This window comes from Prenolepis imparis, unplaced genomic scaffold, assembly GCF_030444845.1.
Source record: "Prenolepis imparis isolate NDT839.2.m4 unplaced genomic scaffold, iyPreImpa1.0 SCAF_18, whole genome shotgun sequence".
In the NCBI taxonomy this organism is placed as follows: domain Eukaryota; kingdom Metazoa; phylum Arthropoda; class Insecta; order Hymenoptera; family Formicidae; genus Prenolepis; species Prenolepis imparis.
The window spans coordinates 294,623-310,928 of record NW_028141176.1 but is presented as its reverse complement, the minus strand read 5'-3'; the positions used below and the strand labels follow the sequence as shown (position 1 = coordinate 310,928).

The 16,306-nt window shown below is 39.0% G+C and overlaps 1 protein-coding gene and 1 pseudogene across 1 annotated transcript; one reads left to right on the top strand and one right to left on the bottom strand.

Annotated features, from left to right (window-relative positions):
- The first annotated feature begins 5,096 nt into the window (after nucleotides 1-5,096).
- On the top strand, nucleotides 5,097-7,459 carry LOC145946682 (uncharacterized; annotated as a pseudogene).
- Nucleotides 7,460-14,919: 7,460 nt separating this feature from the next.
- Nucleotides 14,920-16,204, bottom strand: LOC145946681 (uncharacterized). The gene is made up of 2 exons (XM_083056442.1): nucleotides 16,022-16,204; nucleotides 14,920-15,327 (listed from the first exon to the last, which is right to left on the bottom strand). Exons 1-2 carry the CDS (start codon nucleotides 16,202-16,204, stop codon nucleotides 14,920-14,922), a joined length of 591 nt encoding a protein of 196 aa, XP_082912568.1.
- Nucleotides 16,205-16,306: the final 102 nt, after the last annotated feature.

Here is a 16,306-nt window from a genome sequence, read left to right as displayed (position 1 = left end):
TCGTCGGCTCCCCACGTCCACCGCGCGTTTTTCTTGGTCAGGCGCGTTAACGGGGCCGCGATGCTTGAAAACCCGGCGATAAAGCGCCGGTACCATGATCCCATGCCCAGAAACTGTCGTACTTGTTTAATCATCCGGGGTGGCGGCCAGTTGGCTACCGCGCTTATTTTTTCCGGTTTGAATGCCGTAGCGGTTAATGACATGCCCTAGGTACTTTAGCTGGTCGACGCAGAAATGACATTTGTCCGGATTCAAGCGTAACCGAGCGTCGCGGAGGCGGCGGAAAACTTCGGCGAGCAGGCGAAGATGCTCTTCGAACGTTTGGCTAATTACGACGATGTCGTCTAGATATACGAAAACGTTGGGTTCCAGCGTCGGGCCGATCACGGTGTCTAATAATCGTTGGAACGTGGCGGGGGCGGAATGTAGTCCGAACGGCATAACGGTAAACTGATAGAGACCGCGACCGGGTATCGTAAACGCGGTAATTGGGCGGCTGTCCGGGGCCAGAGGTACTTGCCAATAACCGTGTTTCAAGTCGAGGGTGGTCAGATATCGGGCTCCCCGTAATTTATCTAGCGTCGCGGTAACCTGGGGCAAGGGGTACGCGTCTTTTTCGATAACGTCATTGACGCGGCGAAAATCGATACAAAATCGATAGGTTCCGTCTTTCTTCTTAATCACGACTACCGGTGAATTCCAAGCGCTACTTGACGGCTCGATAACTCCGGCGTTTTCCATCTCCCGAACCTCCCGATCAATGACGGCCTGCATCGCGGAGTTTCGTGGCCGGTATCGCTGTTTAATCGGAAGGTTATCGCGGAGGCGTATGTGATGCTGCGTTCGATCGGTCGGTCCGCGTACGTTCTGGAATTTGTCTAATTCGGCTTCTAAGAATATCCGTAGTTTCTCATTTTCCGTCGCGGATCGCGCGGCGAGTCCTCCGGTGCTGCCGCAGTGCAGCGTGTGGGCGGTGACTCGGACGGGCTTTGGCGAGATGTTTAGGCCAGTTTTCGCCCATAGGTCGACACCGATTAACACCGGACTTTCTAGATTCGGCAATATGGCGAATTTATGTCGGTAAACTCGGTTGCCAATGCGGATCGGCAGGGTTACGTTGTCGGGCATACTGACCGCGGTGCCATTTGCCAGTTGGATGGTTTTTTCGGTTTCTTCCGATTCGTGGCCCTGGCGGCGCACCTGGGCGGCCGTTTGTTCGTTGATTAGAGAAATTTCGGACCCGGAGTCCAGCAACGCGTGGTACCGATATCGATCGATATAAATTTGTACATGCGGTCGCGGATGATACGTTATTCTGATTTTTGGGCTGGGTCGGCGGCCGCGGTCGCCCCGGCCCCTTCGGCGTTTCCCGGGGTCGGATGGCATTGTCTCGTGAGTACGCCGTCTCGTCCGCACTGCGAGCAGAATTTCTTCGGTGGTCTCTTGCAGTTAAATCGTGTATGCCCCCGTTGCTTACACCGCCAGCAGCATTCCTCACGATTATATATCGCGGCAATGGTGGGGTTGTCGGTGGGCTCGGCCTTTCTCGCGGCGCGACGCTGGAGCTCAATTTCCTCATATTCCGCGGCCCGTGTGTGTAAATCGGTTATATGGAGGCATTCGTCGTATCGGACGTACATCTTATAGTCTGGATGCATGTGTCGTATAATCACTCGACCTGGTCGTCGCGACGGAATCCGCCCGCTCGGCGCATCATTGTCAGTAATTCGGTAGCGTATTTGGCGAATGTTTCCCCCGGACGTTGTCTACGGTCCGCGATTTCTCTTTTGAGTTTTGCCTGGTAATGTCGCAGTAGATATTGCAGGTGAAAATCGTACTCGAATTCCTTCCAGGTCGTCCAATTATCGCGGTTATTGCGAAACCACAGCAGTACGTCAGCGCGTAGTAATTCCGGTAATCCCTTTATCAACTGGGTGTCCAAATACCCATACGCGTCTTTCAATTCCTTGACTCGTTCTAAAAATGATAAGGGGTCGCGGCCGTCGAAATAGCATCCCCATTTTCGCATCTGATTGAAGACTTTGGCGTCGTCGGGTGGAGTGGGCCCCGCCGGTGCCCTTGCGTGCGCTGGTGTCGGTGGTATTAGGTGAAAAACCGGGGTTAGGGCGGACGGTTCGCCCTCTTCGCCCTCCGGTGGCGTAAATTCGTCGGGGTGGTCGTCGATATGGCGGCTCATTCGCTGGCGGAGTTCGTCCAGTGTGCCGTTCGCGTCTAGGCCCGCGGCGACTACGAGCGCGGCGAGTTGATCTTTCGGTAATAAGTATATCCACGATTTCAGCATCGTATTCGTGTTCGGTATAAGGAGCGTATCCTAATGTTCGTGTCTCACCGCGGGCGGAGCAGGACGGTCCCTGTTCGGGCGCCAATGTAACGTCCTCTTTTACGCGTCGGACGGCGGGATAGCTCGGTCGGAGGACGGGTTCGCAAAAGGGGACGGTGAGACACAACGCGGGCGTTTGGTAGTGTAACAGAAATTTATTATAAAGTCAATATGTTTAGATACAAGAAATACATAATTCGCGAACCACCCGTCAGTTGCAGGTAGAGCATGTTGAACTGAATAGAAAAGTCCTCTACCATTTTGCGATTTTCGCAATAATTAATGAGAAATAAATTAAAGAAGATCAGCCAATTCGCGTGACGACGGCGAGAAAAGACAGCCCAGTTTCATATCGTTACTAACAATAAGCATGCGGCGAAAAGAAACAGTATAATGTTACACGGTTGCTAGGCGCGCGATGAAGCGGGGAGGAGCGCTTTACAAAAGACAGTAACTACATACGAGTAGCGCTAACTCTGGACCCCCGAGTGGGCTGTCTCTTCTCGCTTGCACGCTTATCATCGCTCGAATTGGCTGATTTTCTTTAATTTATTTCTCATTAATTATTGAGAAAATCGCAAAATGGTAGAGGATTTTTTTACTCAGTTTAACCTACTCTACCTGCAACTGACGGGTGGTTCGCGAATTATGGGACACCCTGTATATATATATATAGAGAGAGAGAGAGATTTCGGTTACGCGCCAGGACCGCGGGGGCGGGGAAAGGCACCGATTACGGGAACTCCCGTAGAAAGCGGGCACGCCCCACTTCCGGACAGTTATGATCGGTGTCGGGAGATTCGGGGGTTATCTCGAAGATGCCGCAAACTCTCGGCGGAGGCTGGGTACACCCGATCCCTTGTGCTTCGTGACTTAAGGATGGTGGCTAGGTTTGGATTCGGAATCGGAGTGGAGACGGAATGCCTCCGATATTTCGGGCCGGCCTTTATATACGGTCTCGGGGTTACTTCGCCGTTTTTTGGGGGGGTTCGGTCGTTGTCGGTTATCCGCGCGGCCGCCGCAAGCGGTTTGAATCGAGTACCGGGTAACGGGGCGCTTCGTTACAAAATTATATTTTCATTCTCTTTTTATGGTGAATTTAGATTGAACCTAACTTGATCTATGTAAGAGCTTTTCGTCGAATGCGCTTTATAATATTTTTTTTATATTTAAAATTAGGAGAAATTTTATAAGGCATAAAGAAAGACATGTTCTCGAATAGTACGTATGGCGTAGTGGATGAGCACAAGAATAGTAACTGCGAGAGCCCAGGTTCGAATCTATGCTCTCTTTGTCAACCTTTTTTTTATTTTTATATATACATACAATCTACATGTAATATCGATTATTTAGTACGTAGAAATCAATATTCGGCATATATTATATTTTCTTATATATTTGTTTACATAAAATATATATAATAGTAAAATGGAATATTTTTTTTACAGAAATATTTTTTTTATTCTTAAAGATTTAAACATTTCCTAGAATTGTCTTAAATAATGTAATAATGTTAGAACACACACGTTTCACAAATACAACCATTCGGATTCTCTACCTGCCTACCTAACTAAAGGTTGCCGGATTAAAATGTTTTGATTTATTTTATACTAAAATCGGATTATATAAAGCATAATAACATAAATATTTTTTACATATAGTACATTTTATAAATGTGTGTCTAAATATATGCCGAATATTTTTTTCTACGTAGTAAATAATACATATTACATGTAGATTGCATGTATATATAAAAATAAAAAAAAAAAGGTTTGCAGCATAAATCTTGAACATGGGTTCTCGCAGTTACTCTTGCGCTCACCCACTGGGCTATACGTACTACTTCAAAACGAGTCTTTTTTTCTGCCTTATATTGGACATGCAAATTTCTTCAAATTTCAAGTATACATATATGTATTTATATATGTATTTATATATGTATTGTTGTATTAATAGAAAACAACAAAAATTACAAGAATTAGAAAATTTAAATGAAGAAACAATAGAGAAAGATATTAATAACATACAAATTAATATAAGTGGAGATGTACATGAAAGCACAATGCAGGTAGATAAAGATGAGCAAGCTTTGCAGGATGTCATTATGTATGACGAATTAGCTACAATGGGTCTTGAAATAGAAAATAACGAGGAAACAGTAACACATGCATTAAGTGATAATGAATTGGAAAAAATATTAGAAGACGACAGCCAGACTGAAGAGGATACTTTAATAATAGATAATAATATAGATGCATGTCGTGTTGAGAGTGGCAGTATGCCAGGAAAATGTATCATAGATTTTGCATATTGTTTTCAACAACTTCATGAACAATTTGACGACCACAGTCGTGGAATAGAATGTGGTTTTCGCGACTTGACGTTTATCGGTGTCCGTACGCAAGGATTAAAATATAAATTAATTTTCAAGTGCCGAATGTGCAATGTTGAAAATTCTGTCGACACTGAGCCACCCCCTGAGGAAACTCTAGACGTAAACACAGGCGCAGTGGCTGGCGCTATATTAACTGGTATAGGATACACCCAGTTAAAAGAAAGTTGCGCTGCTATGAATATTAAGTGCATGAGAAGGAAAAAGTATGAAAGTTGTCATGAAACTGTTGCCGAAGCATTCGCAAAAGCTGCTGAAGAAAGCATGAATGCTGCTGCGAAAGAAGAACGTGAGTTGGCATTACAACGCAATGAAGTGATAAATGGAATACCGTATATAGCAGTAACAGGTGATGGAAGCTGGATGAAAAGATCATACAGAACAGGACGATATGATTCTTTATCAGGTGTAGGCGCAATATGTGGTGCGCAAACAGGCAAAGTGCTGCACATGTCTGTAAGAAATAAATATTGTGCAGTTTGTGTAAAAGCAGAGAAGCTCCAAAAAGAACCTGCAAATCATAAATGTTATAAAAATTGGGGAAGAGATTGCAGTTCAACAAGTATGGAAGCAGACGCAATCGTGGAAGGATTTAAGACAAGCATAGAAAAGCGTGGATTAATTTATTCCACATACATAGCGGACGGAGATAGCAGCGTATATAAAAAAATAATACAGACAAATCCGTACCCTAATATTTTTATAGAAAAAATTGAATGTCGAAATCACCTACTGCGCAATTTGGCAACAAAAATAAAAGAAATAGCAAAAACAAAAGGACGTTTTGGAAAATTAAGACGTGTTATAGACAGTCGAGTACTGCGAATTAGAACAGCTGTGACAAAAGCTGTGCAGTACCGTTTGGAGGAGCAGAATAATGCAGCAAAAGATCATAGATTTAAAAATGGATCTAAATAATGTAATAAGTCACGTTTTTGGCGAGCATAATGAATGCTCAAAGATAGGATACTTTTGCGATGGATCACAAAAAGAAAATGAAGAAAATTATATTCCACAATTAAAAAAATGTGGACTCTACGAAAAGTTGCAAAATGCGTTAAAATATCTCAGTTGGAATGCCAAAAGTTTATTGCAAAATAAAGACAGTAACAGAGTAGAGACTTTTAACTCTGTTATATCAAAGTGTACTGGTGGAAAAAGGATAAATTTCGGTTTAAGAGGCTCATACGAAACGCGTTGTAATGCTGCGGTAGTCGCATTTAACAGTGGTGAGCCTATAAGTCGCCTAAGTTATGCTCTAGGAACAAAACCAGGAGAAATAGCTACGGAGTTGGAAAATAATAAAAAAAAAAGTGTGCAAGCTTCACATGGCACGAGAAAACGATCGACGCAACGGAATTTAAAACGTGCAGCGACAAAGATTATGGTCCGCAGGCTGATAAACCTGATGCAACAGCAGCCGAATTAGAATTAAGAAAAACGCAACACATGCATATGCTGCAAGATTGGCAATTGAAGCGAATAGAAATAGAAAAAGAAACTCAAGAACAAGGAGCAAGCGGTATTTGGCGATATTATCGTACAAAAATGATCACCGCTTCTCACTTTGGACACATATGTAAAATGAGAAAAAGTACTTCTTGCGCATCAAGAGTAAAATCGATAATATATCCACAAGAACTAAATGTAGAATCTGTGCAACATGGGATAAAATATGAGGACGTTGCACGTGAAAGTATCGAAAGTGTATTGAATATTAAAATTGATCGTTGCGGGTTATTTATAGATTCTGAAATTCCATTTTTAGGCGCTTCGCCAGATGGATTAATAGGAGATGATGGAATTGTGGAGATAAAGTGTCCCTTTGCAGCACGATTCTTAACGCCTGAAGATGCCATTGCAGCAAATGTATCGAATCTGCAATCATTGTATAAGACTGGAAAAGATAAGGAAATGAAACGCAGTCACATATATTATTATCAAGTACAGGGACAATTACATATTACGCAACGACAATATTGCATCTTCGCATTGTGGACACCATTAGGTTTAAAATGGAAAAAATTGTACGTGATGATGCCTTCTGGACAGAAAATATGGTTTCCAAACTGGTGCAATTTTATGAAGACTGTGTACTATCAGAATTACTTGATCCAAGACGGGAGAGAAACATGCCAATCCGTGATCCTATAATCGAAACAAAGAGGCGAAAAATGATAGAAAAAGAAAAAATGGATAAATAAATATACGAAAAAATAAAATAACTAATAAAAAATTGAAAAAAACTAATTCTCGCTCTAATTCTTGCGCTCTACGCAAATATTAATACTAAAATGCATTCTGCGCGGTGCGCAGTGATTATTTCCAAAATGCATTCTGCGCGGTGCGCAGTGATTATTTCCAAAATGCATTCTGCACGGTGTGCAGTGATTATTTCCTAAATGCATTCTGCACGGTGTGCAGTGATTATTTCCTAAATGCATTCTGCGCGGTGCGCAGTGATTATTTCCAACATGCATTCTGCGCGGTGCGCAATGATTATTTTCAAAATGCATTCTGCACGGTGTGCAGTGATTATTTCCTAAATGCATTCTGCGCGGTGCGCAGTGATTATTTTCAAAATGCATTCTGCACGGTGTGCAGTGATTATTGTAAAAATGCATTCTGCGCGACGCGCAGTGATTATTATCAAAATAAAAGCTCATCTATCTGCATTCTGCGTTTAGCGCAGTAAATATCACAATAAAAACTGCTACTTGGACTAACATACAAAGACAACATTTAACGCATAGAGTTTTTTATATGTAACAATAAAGCGGCAATACACTGTGCACATGTAAAGAATCGTGCAAATGGATGATTGAATTGGTCAAATGAGTGCACGGGTGCATTTTTATCTTTCCATTAGAGTACAAAATAGTTATTCTCTGTTGGATAGATATGATTGTAATCCGTCTGCTCTCTACTTCAGCAGAGTTAAAATTTCATAAAGTGTGACATAAATGTTAATATTCTGTCTTATTATTAAATAATTAAACATTTTAAAAAATTTAAAAGATTTTCCTACACTCCTTTTCCTAGCTAATCTGTATATACAGGGTGATTCAAAACAACCTGATGTCCTTGAAATATCATATTCTTGAACGAATTCTGAGACGATTTTTCCTTTTGCAAAATTTTGTCCGAAGCTTAGTTTTTGAGTTATAATTGAAAAAAGTTAGCAAATTACGAGTCCGATACAACGGGCAGGCAGGGACGGCGCAACGCGTCGCGAGACTAATATAGCCCCACACTTCCCTAGACAGTCAATATTATTGACACAATATTTGCTATTAATTTTTTGAAGTTTATTGAATTATTATTGCAGTTTCTAAACAATATTTTACAATATTTTACAATATTATTCATTATCTATGATAGCTATAACGTAACGCTTGAGACTAAAATATTCAAACGCGAGTTTTACATTAAGTGGAAAATAAATTAGAAATAGACGAATGAAAAACGAAGTAATAATCGTAATTTGATTAAATATTCTTATCTTTAAAAAAATGGACGCATTTGTATTGCGTGATGAACGATCTCCATAAAGGAATAAAAATGCGTCGATTTTCTTAAAGATAAGAATATTTAATCAAATTACGATTACTACTTCGTTTTTCATTCGTTTATTTCTAGTTTATTTGCTACTTAATGTAAAACTCGCGTTTGAATATTTCAGTCTAAAGCGTTACGTTATAGCTCTCTTAGATGATAAATAATATTGTAAAATATCGTAAAATATTGTTTAGAAACTGCAATAATTCAATAAACTTCAAAAAATCAATATTAAATATTTTGTGTCAATAATATTGACTGTCTAGGGAAGTGTGAGGCCATATTAGTCTCGCGATGCGTTGCGCCGTCCTTGCCTGTCCGTTGTATCGGACTCGTAATTCGCTAACTTTTTCAATTATAACTCAAAAACTAAGCTTCGGACAAAATTTTGCAAAAGGAAAAATCGTCTCAGAATACGACATTTCAAGGACATCAGGTTGTTTTGAATCACCCTGTATATAATGGTCAATTTAATGTATATTTTTTAAATATTAAATTATTATTAATATTACATTTATTAATTTTATTATTGAGTAATATATTAATAGCAGTAATATATAAACTTGCTTCTGGGTGGAAATATTTCTTATATCTATTCTTTATTATTTTTCGATTAAATATGTAACTTTTTATTTATTTTTATACGACAAACACTACTATATGTATTGTATAATAAATTATGATCGATTCAACATTTGATTATAAATCGTTACGCCGGCTAACCTAGCGAACAGCGAGATATATCGTGTGAGAATATAGCGCACGCGAGAAAGAGAGAGAGAGAGGGGGGAAATCGTACATTTTTCTTGTGACGTGACGCCTTTTAAGCGCCGTCACAAGGGCAATAGCTCGACCGGGGAGGGAAGGGGAGAGCCGTCCTGGGGTTGCTTCTCACACTTTGAGAGATAGCGACCTTAAAGCGAAAAGATTATATTTTATTTTTTATTTTTGTTTGTATAATATTTCCTGCGTTACCGTATTGAGCGAACGTGAGTTGAAATAACCGTGACACGACTAACTGAGTGGAGGATTCCTCAACGAAATGTGCAGCAAGATTCCGGAGAACCAAGGAGGAAACTACCGTAAATGGATACCGTGCCAAAGGTCATGTATCGAGTTCCCGTCGCTACCGCCATCCCGAGATATTATCTAAACTATAAACTGTTCTAGAGATCTGCTGGAAGCGCTAAAGGATACCGAGAGGCCCCCTCATGCTGCAGAGTGAGGAGAGGGCTCTATATCAGCCCATAAACACCTGCGGGAAGGATTGGATGACGGCCCGGCCAGCCTGCCAATTCAAACCCCGGAAATCAAGAATTATGAGGTGATACCGCCACGATACCGGAAGAAGCGGGAAGCGAGTCTCCGAAAATCACGGTTACAAGGACGAGGGCGCCGAGGGATCGATGGGCGGATCCTGACAGCCCCACGGCGACCGAATATCGATAGGATGCGCGGGAAATCGGCGCGGAGCTCGAGGGACCTAAGGACTCTCTCTCGGAGAGTCACTTCTGTCTGGCGTACCGAACACGTGAGAGGGACTCCGGGACGACCACCGATCAGCCTTGCGAACCTATTGTAAGCCGCCACTCGGGTAGTCCGTGAGTAGAAATTGTTCCCGGTCCAGCTAGTGTCGTGTATTACCGTGCCGTGGGTTAAAGTCTGTCGAGTAAAAGCGACAGCTTTATACCGAATTACCGTTTCCGTTTAGCGGAGCATAGTTGCTCCAGAAAATTGTTACCGCGATACTGGTTCATACCGGGTACCGCGAAAGTGTCTCTCTCAGGGAAGTTGCCGCCGACAGTCGTCATAAGTTAAGACTCGAGAATTATATTGTATTGTATCGTATCATATCGTATCGTTGTTTTTGATGGAATTATAAGATCGCGTTAAATAACATCGGAATTTGTGCGTGGTCGCTCTCTGCGAGTTACCGTTATCGTATCTATTGCGAGGAACTCGGCGAGAGTCGTAAATATAGCGCGAAATTACCGTTTGTTTCATTTCGTAAAGATTCCGTAAATATCGTCTCGTCCCGTCCGTTCGAGTGACCTTCGTGGCAAATAACGTTATATATCATCGTGGTGAGCCATTGGGGACTCCTCGTTAATACCGTAATTACCGTTCATTAATATTCCGACATTTCGAGATATCGATTGTGAAGACTGTAGTCTCGCGCGCGTGAGGAATGCTGCGACCACATTCCGGAGTTTTTGTATACCGCGCTTACCTCGCACCTATTGTTCGCTACCGGAGCTAGTTTCGATTCAAATACATTTATATACCGCGTGTACCGATTACATCGAACGTGGGTTCCCACCGTAAGGTAATCGTTTCCTGTAACTTCGAGATTATTACCGTATCAATTGTATATGTCCTTCTAATGTTATGTGTTAAATATATTTGTTAACTAATTATTGAATATTGAGTGTCAAATAATTTCCCCCCTCCTCTCCAGAATCTCTCACTTGCGTTACCAAAGAACCGCGCCCCTCTGCCATACACTGGGCTAGGCGCAGCCGGACCTTTGTATCCAATTTCTTAAGATCTTCTCGTTACCGTGGCGCGAGAAATCGCGCCTGGCGCCCATTTATTAGCATAGAGTTTATATTGTAAAGTACCGCATTACCGTTGACTACCTATCTCGTTACCGTATCGCCTACCTACTTTTCGATAGATATCGCTCCCGATATATATTGCACGTCGCTTTCTCGAGAGCGGCGTTCTCGAGAGAGGCAACGGCGTCGCAGTCTTTACTGTTCGAAGCTCCGAGCGTCGAGCGCATATGTATTATGTATCGCGTATCGTATGTGCCCCTTCTCTATCTCCGCTATTCCTCTACCAGTCGATTCTTACAAGAACTACGAAATCCAAAAAGAATAAGTCATAATTTATTCTAAAGGGGAAATTTATACAAAAACTGTAGAGGAGTTTCAGTGAATAAACCCTAATTTTTGAAAAATTGCAATTAAAATTGGGTATTCGGTCAGCATACGTTAAGTGTTGTACTTAGCGACCAATTTATCGAAGTGCCATGGCAGCATAGACTAAGGCCTTCGCGTTATACTCTTTCATCATAACCGATGACAGTTCGAGTCTCCGTAGTATTAATTTTTTTATTTTTATATTTTTTTTAATATAAAATAACTACTCTATTGTACAATTTAATTAATTTTTATTATTCTTCACAGGAAAAATATTAACATAAAATAATTTACAAAAACAAATTTCTGTCATAAATATAAATTTCTGTTTTTTTTTATTATGTATAATAAATATTACATGATTGTTAAATATTCATTAAATTGTACAATAGAATTATTAAAAAAATATAAAAATAAAAGAAATTTATACTCCGGGGACTGGAACCGTCATCAGCTATGATGCAAGAGTATAACGATGAGTATTGGGTGCACAGTCTACTTATCATGTGGTACCAGTCACACTGAGTTCTTATTCCTACCGCAACAATGTCGCCACTGTCAACGCGGAGTTCTCGGCTTAGGGACCAGGAGCCTTAAGGGGATCCTAGTCGGATGTTTTTACCGACCGAATGCGAATATAGAGATTATTTTGGGATATCTTTTTATTGACTATACAGATCAATAAATCCTTTTCCACGATTAAAGTACTTATAAAAACGGACCGCGTTAGCTATAATTCCATATATAAATCATATAAAAATCAAAAATTACAGTTTTGTTATCGGCTTCTTCATGTCAGCTCGTAACAATACTTATTTAATAAAAATAGTTCTGCAGTTTATCTGTGCATAAAATATAGTATACGCGATAGGGTTAACATGAAGAAATATTAGTAAACAATAAAAAGTGAGATTGCAAGTCTAATAAAAAAGTTATATTTAAAAATATTTTCACGCATATGTGTGTGTGTAAATCGAGGCTGCGGAATAAAACAGAGCAGTAGATTAGTTGCGCGATGTCGTGATAGATGGAGCTGACAAAGACAGATACAGCAGTACATCCTTGGCTATTTTATGTACGTGTAGAATAATACACATACATGAAATAGACATATATACACTAAATTATTGCAATTTCTCATGTACGTTTTCTCGATCGTAATCTCATTTCATCTCTTTCTAATCGCGCATTCAGTTTCATTCTCCTCACATACATATATTCGCTTACACATTCACTCGCGGTTCTTTCTTTCTCCTTTTTTCTCAAACTGCAAATGTAAAAATTATTGAATTATACGTATAAATAAACAGCATAATTAATTTTAAAAATTGAAACATTTTATTCATATATTTTTATAAGCAAAACAAACAAAATTCAAGTACACTTATATATTATACGTATGTAAACTTATGCGTATGTCGCTTATTTTTTTTCTATTTTTTTCTTTATTTGATTGTGACGCGTTACATAATTTTTACATAATTGTAGCAATATATAATAAAATCAATTGAGAAAATATACTTTTTAAATTAATTTCTTTATTTGCTTCACATGTTTTACAAATTTAAAAAAGGATCTTATCCTATCTCTAATACTGGGTGTGCGTAGCACACAGATAAATATAAATTACATATGCGATTATCGCGTTTATATTGTTACAAGTCCTGAAAATATTCTTGCACATTGACAATATATGTATATTTGTCATATAACAAAAATTATTAGAGCGCTACTCGTGTATTTTATTATTATGCTTCTTTGCACAATAAAATTAAATTATCAAACATTAGATAATCGGGATATATTATTATCATTTAGATATATTTTCAACATGTGGTATTTTCTGTAAATAAAAGTGTATATACAAGGCGCAATTTATTATTATTCGTATATTATCCGCATTAGCTGATGATTCGTATTAAAGTAAAAAAACATTGAATATTTTATATAAAAGCGTATGGAATTTTCTCTATAAAACTCGACGTATTGAAATTTTCTAATAAAAAGAACAACTAGAAAAAAAACATGAGATTATTGGAAAATAATTTTTGCCTCTCGATCTATTTTTAATCTAAAGAGCAAATAAAGAAGATAATATAATTGATAAAAAAGTGCTAAGATGAAGAGAAATATATATTTATATTACGTTTACGAAAAAAGTTTTGAATATATATGCGTATCTAACAAACAAGAGTGATAAAGCTAATGCGTATCTAAAATATACAATAAGTCTCAAGTTTTTTTAGTAATGAATTTGCCCTCGTATGTCAAATAACACGCGTATTTGCGGATTTATCGTCAGTTTTGTTTTATCCAGAGAGAGATAATAATATTGCGATATTATTTTTTAGTTTCCAATTCTTTTATATATGCATTCTTATAAAATTTCCAATTTATATTTTCGACTTATTGCACATACTTTTGCCTCGTTTCTACTTTACTTTATTTAAAAAAAGATACAAAACGTCAAAAATACATGTATATTACAAATAAAAACAGACGTTTGGATATTTCACTAAAGAGTAAAAAGAGCGAAACATAAAGAGAGTAGACTGAAAATAATAACAAACAAATTAACGAAACGTAAAATAAAACATGTACATATATAGTGCGTATTTTTATTATAATGAAAATATCATTCATGTGAACATTTATCTCCGATATTCAGAATTGCTTCATTTATAGAAGAATATTTAGGAAAAATATTTAGGAAGAATATATTACTTTTCTAATGCAGTTTTAATAATTTATTAAAAGAGCAAATTCGTGAACAATTTTATTCTAAATGCAAAAGAAATTACAAGACAAGTTCAGCCTAGAGAATAAAAAAAAAAATGCGGCTAAATTTTACATTATCGTAGTACGAGAAAAAACAGAAAGAAATCTATGATTATCATCAGGTTTCTAGTTTTTGCACATAATTTTACATAATAAATCTATTTAATAAAGATTTTTTAAAATAATAATCTTAAAATGTGTAAAACAATTGCATAATCAGAAAATTATTTCAGCATAAAGTCTTTTTTCGATATGCTAAAATCGTCGTTGATATGAAAGCGTATAAAATATATCATAATTAAAAAAAAAAGAACAAAAAGAAAAAAGCAAACATTCTTGGATCGAATGATTAATGGTAATGTATAGAAGGTAGAACCACTTATAGCATGTACTTTCTATACATTCAAGAACTCGTAATACCAGTGGTATAAATCACACGTTCACCGCCGCTGTTTAGATTCGTGCTTTCGTTCACTGTTGACGTTGGTGCCGCCGATCCTGGTGCAGGCATGGCAAATATAGGTTGCTGTATGTTAGATGCATTTTGCGATGTACCACTTTGAGGTTGAGCTGTCACAGCATCATCATCGCTCTCGTCTTCCTGTCAATATACGTATTTGTAATCGAAAATTACAATATTTCTTTTCTGCAATTATATATAATTTTTGGAGCAAAAATAAGAATACCGAATAATATTATAATATTATTATAATATTATTATAATATTATTATAATATTATTATAATATTATTATAATATTATTTATTTCAAAGTAAATAATATTGATTTGATATGACAAATATTTATTTGATATAAGAAAATCTTTTTCAAAGCAAATAAATATTTATTTGTTTCAAATAAATGATTTATTTGAACGTATTCTACTAAATATTAGTTGAATTAAATAATCTTTTTTTTCAATGTACCTATTTATACATGTATGGCGCGGGCGCGGGCGCGTATCCTGCACCGGGCATATATCCCGGTGCAGGTACGTATGCTACAGGCCCGGGCATGTATCCTGGTGTGGGAGCGCCGGGCACATATCCCGGTGCCGGCACGTATCCTGCACCGGGCATATATCCCGGTGCAGGAGCGTATCCTGCGGGTCCGGGCATGTATCCTGGTGCCGGCACGTATCCTGCACCGGGCATATATCCCGGTGCAGGTACGTATCCTACAGGCCCGGGCATGTATCCTGGTGCGGGAGCGTATCCTGGTGCGGGAGCGTATCCTGCGGCGCCCGATGTGGGAATGTATCCTGCAGGTGGCCCGGGTCGTCTGTTTCGCTTCCTCTCACGGTTTACCGCCCGCCGTACGGCCTCATTGATGCGCTGAAAAAAGAAATTAGTTTTAGATATTTTTGCATACTCATATACTCTCTCTCTTTCTTTTTATCTCTCTCTCTCTCTCTCTCTCTCTCTCTCTCTCTCTCTCTCTCTCTCTCTCTCTCTCTCTCTCTCTCTCGTCTCTCTCTCTCTCTCTCTCTCTCTCTCTCTCTCTCTCTCTCTCTCTCTCTCTCTCTCTCTCTCTCTCTCTCACACCACACACACACACACACACACACACACACACATACACACACACACGAAACAGGGGGAAAAAGTGCATGGGACCTTCGTAGTTTCATATATCTTTGCCTATAAGAAAAAAATAAAGTTGTTGAAACTGTGCATATTTATTAATCTTTTTCTATGTATAAATTCTGTAAAGTTATAAATTTTTCTCAGCGATGCAAGCTGTCAGATACAATCAATGTAAAAATCAGAATTTTTTTCTAAAAAATTATAGTTTCTATAAAAATGAAATTAATTTTGTAAATTTTTTTTCCAATCAAATTGTCACTTTTTTCAAAAGAAAATGTGTAGATTTTTACAATAATAGTATCTAACATGTTGCATCGCTGAGAAAAAAGTGTAATTCTGCAAATTGTATATGTAGAAAAAGACTAATAAATGTAAATACAGTTTCAACTACTTCATTTTTTTATAGGCAAAGATATATTTTAGAAAATATTATGAAACTAACCTTTTTTACGTTTTGTCCCCGTGCGGTCGACATCGGTGCCGGGATCGGCGGCGGCATCATCATCGGTGCCGCCGGGGTCGGCGACGGCATCGTCATCGGTGCCGCGGTCGGCATCGACATCGGCATCGATGCCGGGGTCGGCGTCCGCATCGTCATCGGTGCCGCCGGGGTCGGCGGCGGCATCATCATCGGTGCCGCGGGTCGGCGACGGCATCGTCATCGGTGCCGCGGTCGGCATCGACATCGGCATCGATGCCGGGGTCGGAGTACTCTGCGTTGATACCA